At 36.6% G+C, this 13,807-nt stretch overlaps 1 protein-coding gene across 2 annotated transcripts in view; it reads right to left on the bottom strand.

The window, feature by feature from the left end:
- Positions 1-13,807, bottom strand: part of abcb6b (ATP binding cassette subfamily B member 6 (LAN blood group) b) — a 56,262-nt gene that overhangs the window by 10,860 nt on the left and 31,595 nt on the right. The window contains exons 14-18 of one of the 2 annotated variants that reach the window (XR_001634267.1): positions 9,676-9,850; positions 9,133-9,245; positions 8,958-9,052; positions 3,991-4,059; positions 211-946 (exon numbers count right to left, since the gene is read on the bottom strand). Coding sequence is in view for 1 of the 2 variants with exons in the window: in XM_016486512.1 (XP_016341998.1) it covers positions 826-946; positions 3,991-4,059; positions 8,958-9,052; positions 9,133-9,245; positions 9,676-9,850 (573 nt within the window). In the remaining variant the exon portion in view is untranslated. Of the gene's footprint in view, positions 1-137; positions 947-3,990; positions 4,060-8,957; positions 9,053-9,132; positions 9,246-9,675; positions 9,851-13,807 lie in introns of those variants that run through there. The other variant, XM_016486512.1, reaches the window with a different exon arrangement.

Below are 13,807 nucleotides of genomic sequence, written 5' to 3'. Positions count from 1 at the left end.
TCATGTTTCACAAATTCATGTTACTGAAATTTAATACTATAGATAACATCAAAGAAAACAATGCATATGGAAAGTACATGTAGTTCATTAGATTTACTATGTACTTATGTAAATACAGAGTAACATAAACACCGCAATATATAATGTGACTAAAATGTCGGCATTATAATGAAAGAAACATGACCCTGAGCAAGTGAACATGTTACCTACAATTCCCGTATGTAGACGACAGAGATTCCTCTACATCTCCTCAGTTTACAGTGATGGATAGAAGTGTAAACAAATGTGTTACATGTAATATAAAGAAAAAACCAATGTAACAGAAATGACTGAATATAGTCATCACATGACAGTATTTTTATACTAATGCTGTTTCCTAAGCATTACAGGGAAAATTCACCAAAAATGAAAATGCTGTCATTATTTACCTGTATGACTTTTTTTGTGAGGCATAAAAGAAGAGAAATGTCAGTGGTTTTTGTGCATGCAATGAAAGTCAATGGGAACCACTGGTTGCCAACACTCAAAATCAAAACACAGTATCTACTTTTATTTTGCACAGAATAAAAGAGTCATACAAGTTTGGAACAAAATGAGGGTAATGAGTAAATGAGGACCATTTTCATTTTAGGGTGAACTAACCCTTTAACATATTTAGAGGTACTCAATGATTGGTAGATTTTTAATGACACCTTTCCCTGAGAAACACTCTTCTTAGTTTATTACTTTTGTGCAGTCTGGTGCCCCTGTGTCTGAGATGGACTCTTTTACCATTTTCCTGATTGATTTCACCCATCACCATTCATCATCGCTGCTCCATCAGCTTCAGCCACTCTGCTGTGGCTCCTGCGGTTGTTCATCTGTAGAGACCTCTGACTCTGGGGTTTGCTGCTGTTTTAACCACATGGCTGCGTACAGTCCCCCCATGGCCAGCAGCTCCTCGTGCCTACAGACAGAGAGCAGTCAGACACAACATACTGTAAGCAGACAGACCACTTGCAGAAAAGTGTACAAGAGAAATCGCAACACAAGGAAGTTTCATCTTTCTGTTTTTCTTTGAAAACTGAGAGTTAATCTTAAGCACTGTCAACGGTTTTTGAGATTTTTGACATGTACCTTTAAAATAGGAGATTTGCTTGACTATAACCTAGACTGAAAACAGCTGCCCAAGGCACTGACTGCCAAGATGGCTGCCAAAGTGGACTTCAGAGCATTTCAGCTTCACAGGGGGTCGGAGAAGCCAAATGAAAGCTTCCCTCTGGCTCCAGAAATCACTTAAGGGTGAGGAAACGCTCAGGACCATCTCTATTCATTCTACTCAGATTGCTAAAACAGAGTTAGGAAGGTCGATCTAGGGTCAAGTTTGTCGAAGCATCAATTACTTGGAAGTATGACATCAAAAGTGAAGCAGACACAGTATGGGACATTGAGCTCTGGGAACGAGAGTGTGGAAAATGTTCTCATCGTAATGGAAGATCACACTAGAAGTTTCAAATGGACCTGAGCAAGCATTCTGTAGCAGCTGCAAAAGTGGATTATTACCTGTATAAATTAATAACATGGCCAGTGTTTATCCTACCGTATCCCTACATCTTTTGGTCAATAAATATCCATGAGTTTTCCAGTTGTTTGTCCTTACTGGACAATATTTACAATATTTCACTTAAAAATATGATATTATTTGAAGTCTGAATATTTTAAGATGAGCACAGCTAGGTTGATAAGAAATTATAGTCAATAAGAAATTTCCAGATTACCAGTCGTTTGTCCTTACTGGATTAAAACATTTTTAAATTATTTTTAAAATATTGCACTTAAAAAACAGATTATATTATGTCTGAATATAATTAGCTGTGCATAACTACAAAACTTAATAGTCACTAAGAAATTTCAATGAGTTTTCCAGGTGTTTTTCTTTTTGTTCTTACTGGATATTGTTTTTTTACTGTCATTCAGTTGCTCTGTGGAGCTTCTGTCACTAAAACAAATTCCTCTTATGTGTAAACATACCTGGCAATAAAGCTCATTCTGATTCTGATATGGATTCTTAAAATATCTTCAATATATTGTACTTAAAACAGATTTTATTATATTAGAAAAATAATAAAAAATAATATTTTAATCAAATGATTTATACTCACAAAAAATTTCCATGGTTTTCAGGATCTTTTGCTTACTGGATATGGATTTGAAGTATTTGTAATATATTTTGCTAAAAAACTTGTATTATATTATACTTATATAATATATAAGCATATATTTATTATTTTAAAAACTATTATCATATATATTACCTGAATATTTTAGATGAGCATAACCAGAATGATTTATAGTCACTAATAATTTACATGACTTTTCCAGGCCTGAAAAATCGCTGATACTTCCAGGTTTCCCATGACCATGTGAACCTCGCATCCTCCCTCCTTGTCAAATCTTTTCCCAGAGATTTTCCAGACCACAGACGTCTCTTTTCAGGAAGTAGCCTGTTAAGGGGCAGCACAAGGTGTATCTATTAATTCCTCTATTCTGAAAGCATTAACCCTTCACCTCCCCGAATGGACGTTCCCACCTACGCTGTTCCTGTGGGTTAAAAGCCTGTGTGGGTCTTGTTTACATCGCAGTGTCAGTCAGGGCTGAATCTGCGAGGTGTGGAGTTACATCCCTGACGGCCGTGTGTGTCTTGCGGATGGTCTGTTGGCTGTAGCTCATATATCAAAGTGCCGAAGTGCAGGACAGTGAGCACAGGGTTAAAACCAGGGCTGAACGGCCAGGATGAATGGAAAAGTCCATTAGTGGAACACTCTGTGTATTTTTCTTACAAAAACGCATCGATTCGCTACAGGAGGCCTTTGTTCACCCCCCGTAGCCGTGTGAGACACTTTTTTTATGGGTGGGCGCTTTTTATTTAACTTCTTTTGGACTGATGCATGCAACACCCGCTGAGTGGCATTAAACTTTTCAGCTTGAAAGATCAAAGACAATATTTTATATAACTCCGATTGGATTCGTCTGAAAGAAGAAAGTCATATACACCTAGGATGACTTGAGGGTGAGTAATTTATGGGCTAATTTTCATTTTTGGGTGAACTAACCCTTTCAAATCATTCTGAGGTTAAATACATATTTAAAATCATAACAAGAAATAGTTTAATAGCTATGATACTGTTTTTGAAATCAAACCTTTGCATAGCTATGACAGTAAACGCTGGAATCTAACAATGCCTTAGAAAAAAAAGTTAATCTTAAAAAAATAAAGCATATACATAAGCATGTTATAAACTTCTGAAACATTGGTGTTTCATATTTTAGAGTAGTCACTGCAACTCAATTAAATCTGTATGTGGGAGTGTGTGTGGAAAAAGTCATATGTAACCCCCTTTGTAATCCTTAACATTTTCATAAGTAATTGTAATTTAATTACACATTTTTTCTTAGTAACTCTAACTGATTACAATTACTTTTATTTTGTAATTAAATTACGTAATTCGGTTACATGTAACTAGTTACTCCCCAACACTGGTGTGTGTGTACCACCTGAGGGCCTGCAGCGAGACAGGACACACCGATCAGGCAGGGTGTGGACCGCTCGGACACTGAGAGACTATATCCTGTCTCTGGGAAGATGAGGACGCAGTCAGACGGCACTCAGGTTAAGACTACAGATCGACTGATAACAAGAACACCGCCTCTGGGACGCACTCTCACACACAGATCTTACGTTTCCTAAGGATGAAGAAGACCCTGTCTGTCCCAACACGTCTTCTATGGTTCACTCTCCACATAACCAAAGGAATTTCACTCAATCAGGACAGAGAGGGTGTCACATTTCCTCTTTTATACCGCTTGTGTTCTGGCCGTTCTGAGGGGGAAAAGGCCACGCAGGGTGTGTCGTTTGAATCTTTACAGTAGTTTTTTTCTCTCAGAGTAACAGAAGCTCGAGGACAAACGCACACGCACACACACACACACACACACACACACACTACTGACCTTCCTTGTTCTGCTATCCGCCCGTCATGAAGAACCAGGATCTGATCGGCCTTGATGATGGTGGATAACCTGAAAATACAAATGAACGTTATTGCATTAAATAGAAATTATCTAATGCTCACTAAAAGTTAATCTCTATCAAACTAATAATTGAATAACAACATTAAATGTAATCTTCAGCAAACCTCACAATCATATAATTGATCATATTGTACATTATAATGTTGTGACGCCCAAATTCACTTGTAGCTATTTATTTAAATGTATTTTAAAAATTTATTTAATATTGGTTATAAGCCTTTATAAAAAAAATAATTTTCAGCTTTTCAGTATTGAACAGAATGTATGCAACAAAAGATACTGAGGTGATACTGTAGCTGATAATATACCTCAGAGTGAACAGAAATGTCACCATCACCATAAGGAATAACAAAAATTAACTATTCTCATAGAGGTTTCCTGAAAACCATCTTCAGGCCATGACAAACCCAGCCGAGGCTTGGCCATCGGCAGGCATTTTTTGTGGTTTGTTTCACACTGTTGGCACTAATCGAACCGCCATGTTTGTTTGTTTTGTCAGCCAATTGAGCATGTTGATTTGACGGCAGAATGAACAAGCGCACAAGAAGAAAAACGGAAGTGATGAAAGCAACTGGTGAGCAAGATTGTTGTGAAAATGGGTCTGTCCCAATACCCACATTTTCGGTCTTTGCACTTGACCATTTTTCTACTTCCATGATAGATTTCTGCAAGTGTGTGTAAAACTTTTGATTACCCAATGGGACACACTCATAGTATTTTAAGGATGCAAGTCAAGTTTATACTAAGTTTTATTTACACATTTTGATTTTCAATAATTTGCACTTTAAAACAAACTTCTGTGTGTTTAGTAGTCTCTATGTAACAGACGATTCAATTTAATTGTGGTGCTTCTAATGAAGGTTTAAAAAGCAGTTGAAAACATTTTTCAAAATACTTTACACATACTCATCTCAGCGCCAATAAAATGATCTACACTTTATGTGTTACTACCAAATTACATTCAATATCTGGAAAGTTTCCCTCTGTATCTCGCAATTTCAGGGCACATGAGTTGATGGGATCCTCAAAAACCACTGGAAAGCGTGGATGAAGTCCACAATCTTGTGCACTTACTTTCGGTCACATACATGTGCATACTGGAGAACAACCACTGCTTTATTGATGGTTTGTATATCTGCACTCCAAGCTCTTTGACTTTCCTTCTGAATGATAAATACAGACAACTGCCACCTGCTGGTATGGAGAGTTATTTCTTCTCAATCAGACGAAGAATGTGCGTCTTCAAGTGCAACTTTTCGGCCGCCATGCAGGCGACCGCTAGAGATTTGCTGTCGATTAGGTGTTTCTGTGCCTTTCCACTTATTGGAAATATAAAGGATAGTCCGGCCTCAAACTCACATTGTTGTGTTGGGCTGGTCAGGATGCTCAAAGAAATGGGTAACGCTTTAATGCTCTATTAAGCAACAATATTTACAACCTACAAACAGCTTACTTGTTGTCTGCATAATAATTTAGGTAGGAGAAAATATTTGCAGTATTAAAAACATTAGACTTCACATTTAAAGGGAACAGGCAGGAAACAGGTCACTTACTCTGCCCCTAAAGCCTGTTTTTATTCCTGCATCACATCAAAAAAACCTAATCCTTGTCTGTATCCTGTTCACAAAGCAGAACGATTCAGCTGCCGATGTACTGTAAACGCATTCCCTAATTTAAAGCAGCAGCAGAGTCTTTAAGCACTAGATCCCTCTTAATCTAATCCACATACACTACTTCTTTAATTCACACCCAAAACCCTTCTGCAGGTCATCCTCTCAGCTGCCCTTCATCTTCAAACAAAGAAGCGGAGACTTCTTTATTGATCGCTAACCCCAGAACCACCACCCCAAAACAGATCAAAGTCACACCAGTCTCAGAGGCTGGACAGGATCAAAGCTCGCAGACTCTGATCCTGATGTGTTTACAATTTTCTAAAGAGGAGAGCAATGAGAGACAGAGGGAAAAACATTAGGGAGAAGGAATTAGAGACGCTGGACGGGCAGAGACGCTTTCCAAGAGCGACAGCAGGAGTACGAGAGTGGTGGAATGTGACACAGAAAGACGAGAAAAAAAGCTGACCAGAGGAGAGGAAGTGAGCGAGGCGTTTGAATCAATGTCGAAAGTGTTCGCTCTTCTCATAAAACACCAATACAAAATAATTCCACACTAATAACTAGCAGACGCACACGTGTTTTCTGTTGAGGACACAGCAGACCGTTATCTAACACTATCGTGTGGACTAGAGGTGAAACGATATTATTGAAACGACATATTTGTACTGTTTTTCATCTTATGACTAACAATACCTCTGAAAACAAACATATTAAATGTGGATAAATTGTAAGATGTCCATTTGTAGTTTGAGTAATTAGCACTGAATCAGTGTTTAATTAGAGAGGATGAGAAGAAACTGTAAGGCAGGTCGATGTACAATTGAACGAATTGACAACAAACAAAGTAGTGAATACTAATGTGAGTATATGCTAGCAGTCATACAGTGAAAGCATTTATAGAAGTTCGAAATACTCTTCAAATGTGACAATTTATATTAAATTAATAATACAAACATGTATATTATAAGATTTGTTTTATGTTTTTGAAAGAAGTCTCTTATTCTCACAAAGGCTGCATTTATTTGATCAGAAATATAGTAAAACAGGAATATTGTGAGACATATATACAATTTAAGTGTTTCTATTTTAATATATTTTAAAATCTCATTTATTCATGTGATGGTAAAGGAGTCATTACTTCAGGCTTCAGTGTCACATGATCCTTCAGAAATCATTCTAATACGTTGATTTGATGCTCAAGAAACATTTCTTATTATTATCAATATTGAAAACACTTGTGCAGCTTAATATTTTTGTGAAAACTTTTTTTTCTTTGATTAACAAAGTTCTAAATAAAAGCATTATTATTATTATAAAAAGCAGTTCACACTTTATTTTAAGGTCCAATTCTCACTATTAATTAACTATTAACTACAACTCCTAATCACTGCTTAGTAAGGTAGTTAAGTACTAATAATTATAAGTACTAATAATTAGCCAATGTACTAGTAATATGCATGCTAATAAGCAACTACAGTAGTTGATATAGTGAGAATTGGTCCCTATACTAAAGTGTTACCAAAAAGCATTATTATAAATGTATTTAAATTAATTGTAATCAATTTAATGCAACCTTTCTAAATAAAAGTATTTAAAAAAAACTTACTGACCTCAAACTTTTGAACAGTAGTGTATTTGAAGAAGTATATTATGTCAGCAAACCTTAAACTTCTCTAATGTGCATGAATCAACGCAAGTGTCGTCTGTGTTTGATGACGTTGCAGGGTGTTCTGAACGAACGCATTTTTGTCAGATGAAGTGAACTTCAACAGATAGCCTGTGTTCAGGGAGTAGGGAGCAGTGAACCCTGCATAAGGACCCTGACAATTGGAATTCAGCTCCAGTCTATGCTGCAATGACGTCAATAAGACGTCGTCTTCCAAATTAATTTTTAGTGATTGTTACTTAACTACTTACCATTGTGTCATCAGTATCTATATACAAATTAGTGACGTTCTTCTGCACCATTTGGCTTAATGCTTGTAAAGTACTGTAAAAGGGGCTTTATGAAAAATAAATTGACAATCAGATCAGCTGATCACGGTGTTAAAACAATGGTTAATAATAAAGGGTATTTAATGAATTGATGCACACTTAATAGTATAACTGTGACAGACCACTGAAACTATGAAAAATAAATAGTTTTTCTTGTTCGATAACACCTGCTATGATAAGACCAATATCTTGATCACCAACTTCACTCTCATTTAATCCCAAGTGAACAGTACTAAATACAGGAGTAGACAGGTTTTGTGGTCAGATCACTGAAACCACATCCTGAGGTGGTCAGACACCCATGTGATCACATCTGCTGCGTAAGCACTAATCTATTAGTGTCCAGTAAAGGCCCACTCACCTGTCAATCATCCACTGCACTAAACAGATGTTTTAAAAGTTGCCAGCTGACTAAAAAATTGGATAGGCACATGCAATTGCATTGACAATACTCAACAGAACTTCTCCAGTATGCCTGAAATCAACATGCATTTACACTGATTGCTTATCCAAAACAGGTAATCCATTTCATTTATTTTGCCAAATCTGCAATTTAAAAATACAGTTAATGTAAGTAAAAGTTTTTCTAGGTTCAAGGGCGATGATGACAAAAGATTTCAAACTGCTGTAGTCTGTAATGTTAACTTTTTCAGAAAATCCAAAAAAAGCAAGATACTCTCTTTTATAACCCTGAAGATATTTAAAAAAAAAGTTTAATGGACTATGCCACAAACATTTAGGTGTGAACTATGAACTCAGCTATGTCATGTACAGCTTTATCTCATTGGCGAGACAACTGATTGCTATTGTTTGGATTATCCTTCATACACCTTTCATTTCTTTGAACTAGGGCGTTATTCTGAAGACACTGGGTTTAAGGACAAATAGATTAATTTAATTAATGCTAGAGATGTGGCCCAGATGGCCCAACAAAAGCTTTTATCAATACATGATGTTATCTGAGAGATAAAGCTTAGAACCCAGAGCAGTAGACAAAAGCACTGATGGCATGTCTATATTTCAGGGCCTAGTCATTGTGGAGCATTAAAACAGATATAAAGGTGCAGTCACATTAGTGAAATTGTGGCGTAATTTTGTGTGTGTGGGGAATAACTAAGCAAGTTACTTAACCCTCCCAAAAGAATGTACTGTAACAAGTCCATGGAAGTCACACCAGTGGTATTTTACATCTTTTTTTGTCAAATGATTATATAAACGTTATTATTATACAAATGTGGAGCTCTTTAGCACTTCTGTTAGCATATGAAATAGACTTACCTGTGTGCCACGACCAGAGTGGTGTGGTTGGCACACACCTTAGCGAGAGAAGCCTGAATGTTACGCTCTGTTTGACTGTCCAAAGCAGATGTAGCCTGAAAGCAGAATTTGAAAATCAGGATCGAGTACAAACCCATATCATTAATTGTGAACCTTCAAGAGAGTCTTTACTCACTTCATCAAGCAAAATAATGCGAGGGGATTTTAGGATTGTGCGAGCAATGGCCACTCTCTGTTTCTCCCCTCCGCTCAACTTCAGACCCCTTTCACCCACCTCAGTATCATATCCTGTCATATTCAAAAAGGTATTGTTCAGAGAAAAGTGAACATTCTGTAATCATTTATACACACCTCATGTTATTACAATCCTATATCGTTCTTTCAAAACTGTGATCAATACACACTGCAATATGACACTGGCTGCTAAAAATTCAGCTTTGCCATCACAGGAATAAATTACATTTTAAAATATATTCAAATAAACAAAACTGTTATTTTTAATTGAAATAATATTTCTCAATATTTCTGTTTTTACTGTATTTTTCATCAATTAAATGAGGCCTTGGTGAGCCATTAAATGGTAGTGCATGCATTCCAAGGATGTGGAGATCATAAAGCTTGAGAAATGTCCTCTGTACTCCGTGAACAGATAAAAAAAAAAACTACTAAATGACTAATAACTACTAAATGTAGTTATGAAAAGATAGCAGTCCTCTACCGTCTGGAAAGGATAATATCTTATGGTGGATATCAGCAGCCACTGCAGCCTCTTCTACTTCTTGGTCACTTGCAGAGATGCGTCCATAGCGAATGTTTTCACGGATGTTATCATTGAAAAGAACAGTGTCCTGAGGAACTACACCAACGTAGGATCGGAGAGAGTTCTGTTTCACCTGTATGTATGAAGATAAACAAAGAAAAGGCATTTAAATAAGTCAACTAGAAATTCTTATAGGTGTTGTTGTATGTGCAAATGATTGTTTTCTCTGCAACTTCACACAAAGACTATCTAGCTCTACACAGCCCTATATTATAACAACAGGTGAATCGCAGACAGGTGGGCCTCGAACTTTAAGTATTTCACCACCTGAGGTTTTGGAGGTCTCCACTGCCTTTGAAAGCTAAGGAGCCAGGTGCTGATGGGCTATGAAGGGGTCCCAAGCTCTGAAGATCTGAAACCCCAATTATAAAGCAGGGTGACAATCTTCACATGCTGCCTGTTGTTGGGAGGGGTGCAGCGATAGACCCCTGCCGAGATCCAAAGCCTGGCAAACTCTGTGAGGCAGTGCCAGCTGACATCAAGGGTTTCGAACAGCATAAAGAGGAGCAGAGACGAGACAAAGTAGGTCTGGAATGTGCACAAATTTTAAGGAAGTGCTAAGCTGGCCCCCTTATAGCCATATATCAAGAGCCCCGCTGCAGAGATGATCTACGCCCGTACGCCGTTTCCATCTGGAGCCATCTGCATGCCATTCTGGTATGCTTCTGCTGTAGTCTAAAACATATTAGGGTAAGTTATGTTTGTCCTGGCAAAGGCACAAAACAAGCCAATGTGTGACAGAATACAGCTGACATTTTATATTCTAACAAATTTACAACCATAATGTGCAACACTGGTGCTAAAATGATCAAAATCAGGAAATCATAATCAATACACTCAAAATAGATTGCTTATACAGCATTTTTGAATCAAAAGCCGGCCACTCTTAAAGCTAACTTTGCAAATACACCGAATTATATTGTGACTGGTGCAGTAATCATACCTATCCAGATCCTTAAAGAATAAATGCTGGTTACGTATTATAGTATTAGTTTTATGTATTAGCCTATGTATTAAATGTACAAAATATAGTAATAAAAATGTATAAAGATCAGAAATTAGAAACAAAAAAACAGAAGAATAAAAATACCAATATAAGCTAAACTAGTATTGTACATTTCCACGGTCGTGTCCCACCTGGATGTACTTTGTCTCAGATACATTTACATTTAGTCATTTAGCAGACGCTTTTATCCAAAGCGACTTACAAAGTAGAAGCAATCAGACCAACGAGAGAGCAACAATATACCCCTGTCTCAAAAGCACTATCACACAACATATACTACTATTCAAATGTTTGTAGTCTGTAAGATTTTCTCTAAAGAAATTAATACTTTAATTGAACAAGGATCTTTATGAAGACTGGAAGACTTTATGAAGACTGGAGTACTGGCTGCTAAAAATTCAGCTTTGTCATCACAGGAATAAAGTACATTTTAAAATATATTCAAAAGTTAATTTAAATTATAAATTGGCAGAACAGGCATAATTTTATGACAGAATTTGATTGGAAAGATGTGTAGAAATCATTAACAGATAACACAGGAAGAATGTAAGAACCAGAAAATGTGGCTTTAATGCCATAACTTTTAAAGGGAATGCCAAGGCGTCTTATCTGTAGAATGAACAGAAATGTGCAAACAGTCTCTACAAATCAATATTCAATTATGGGAGATTATCCATACTGATTAGAGCTTGTGTCAATGAGGTCATAGCAGGTATTACCAGCTCAATGATTGGTAGTGAAGACAAAATCTTGTGATAACATCTAATATGCTCTCTGTGTCCTAAGAGAGGAGCTTAGAGAAATGTTTTCTTCTTTTGCACTCAACTTAGGAAAACTGACCCAACAAACCTCAATGATGTACAAACAGAATCTAACTAACCGCTGCAAGAAAAACTGACCGTAATCTTACCCACAACAAGAGAAACTCAAAATTATTCTTGGATCACATTAAACAAAAGCCCCCGTCTCGGAGCACTGATAATGACAGAGTGAGAGAGAGCAGAGCGAGTGGTGCTCTGGCTGTTCAGTCGACCATTAATCCATGTGGCGAGTGGAACCAGCCTCAGTGTTTTCACTTCAAACGCCTGACGAATTAGATCCCTCTTTTGAAGTTTGCTTTTTTGTTTTTTCTTTTGTTTATTTTTCGCCTGGTTTTTAGTGTGCTTAATTCGCCGTCTTTCCATTCTTTCTTCCCATTCATTTGGCTCTTAAAAAAAGTCAATGTCCTTAATTTATGAACTAATTAACATCAGACTGGGGCCGGGTGAGAGAGGGCTTATTGCAGCCATGTGAAACACAAATGGCTTCCCAGGTCTTTATGGGAGTGTAGCATCTGTCCCTTCACAATACAACTTTTATCCTACGAGACGGCACTTTCGCTCCGGTTTCCGGTCCTATCTGCAACAGTATTCTCAATCATTTCGAGAACAAAGAATTTTTTATATAAAAAGTAAAAGACATTAGCACATTTATGCCATTTAAGTTCAATCAAAAAAAAAAAGTACATTACGAAGAAACAAATCAGACAAGACTGGCACAATTACAGTATACTTAGGAAAGATTGCACTTTTACCTTGACTGATAAGAAAAAACATGGATGTCCATTCTCTCAAGATAATTCAGACATTTTTTCATTATATATCTGGATATTGATTGTATTTGATCATATTTTCCTTCTTCCAATCATAAACGCTACTATAGGAGATGGATTGAGCAGCTTAAAATAAGTTTTCCATCAGTAAGTAACACTGCATTCACTCTATAGATTCATATACAGTAGTATAGAATAGTAGTGAACAGTCAAGTAGTTCTACCAATAGCCTGTCAACTACTCAGTTGCACTTGTTCTATACGCTGACAGGAGCTAATTTCATCAGTTCATAAAATGTGTGCTGGCATATTTGTGTGGCCTGTTTCTAATTGTCTAATATATTTGGATTCACAAGTTATGAAAAAGCTTGCATTTCCAAGACCGCATGTAAGCAAACTTCACAGAGGACAAGCCAGAATGGCTAAAAATTGCTTCAAGACCCTGATACTAACTTAATCTTGCTCAGAAAAATAAAAGTGAGTTAAGGCCCATTCACAGCAAGTACAATAACTATAACTATAAAGTTAATCATTGTAATTCAAAGAGGGAAGTAGGGAAGTCCACACTAGAACTATAACGACAGCCAATCAGAGTTTAAAGAGCAAAGCCGCAGACAACATAACTGCCTGCACACCAGGGGCATTTCCTCCAAGGAGGCAACTCAAAATATTGGATGAAAAAAAATTTGTAGTACAAAATTTAAAACGCCAATATAACAAAATATAACATAAAAAAGTATATAAATCACTCGTTTTTGAAAGAAACATTGTCCAACAGTGACACCAGCGGGAGTCTGCGTCTCTCTCGCCTCTCCTGAGCCCACTGACTTTTAACAGACCCCCTAAAGTGGGAGGGGAGTTTGCTGAGGATAATTGAGAACGACTGGGGGAAAGTCACATGAGAGGAAGCAATGCCTCAATCACAATATGATTGGATATGATCGGTTATTTTCAGCTGTGATTGGATCATATAGAGTAAATCCCACCTCTTGTGTTCATGCACGTCACCTGTTTGCGAATCAGTCTGAATGACCGATATAATGGCATTAATGGTAAGATTAATAAAAAAAAAAAATGAAGTAAACAACTCACACGCTTTGATATAACCACTTTATGCCATGTCAAAATAAGACTTAAAATGGAATGATCATATGATCTGTGGGAGTTTTTAGCGAGTTTAAGGTAAATCTCTTTGTCTGTGACCAATATTTACTGAGCTTTGATGACTTATAATAGCTATACTTATAAAAATAGCTAAAAATTAACTATTAAAAAGAATAGCTGAACATAAGTTCAAAAATAAAATGTTTAAATTGCCTTGAGTTATTATTTTGGAATAAATGTAAAATGTTTAAAAACACCGACTTGATGAGATTCATACTTGGCTTTAATAAATAGAATATTGATTACATAATGTAAAAATATAATATATAT

Source organism: Sinocyclocheilus anshuiensis, unplaced genomic scaffold (assembly GCF_001515605.1).
Source record: "Sinocyclocheilus anshuiensis isolate Anshui unplaced genomic scaffold, SAMN03320099.WGS_v1.1 scaffold9, whole genome shotgun sequence".
NCBI classification, from domain to species: Eukaryota; Metazoa; Chordata; class Actinopteri; order Cypriniformes; family Cyprinidae; genus Sinocyclocheilus; species Sinocyclocheilus anshuiensis.
Note: the sequence above shows the minus strand (reverse complement) of the source record. Positions and strands in the feature narration are given on the sequence as shown.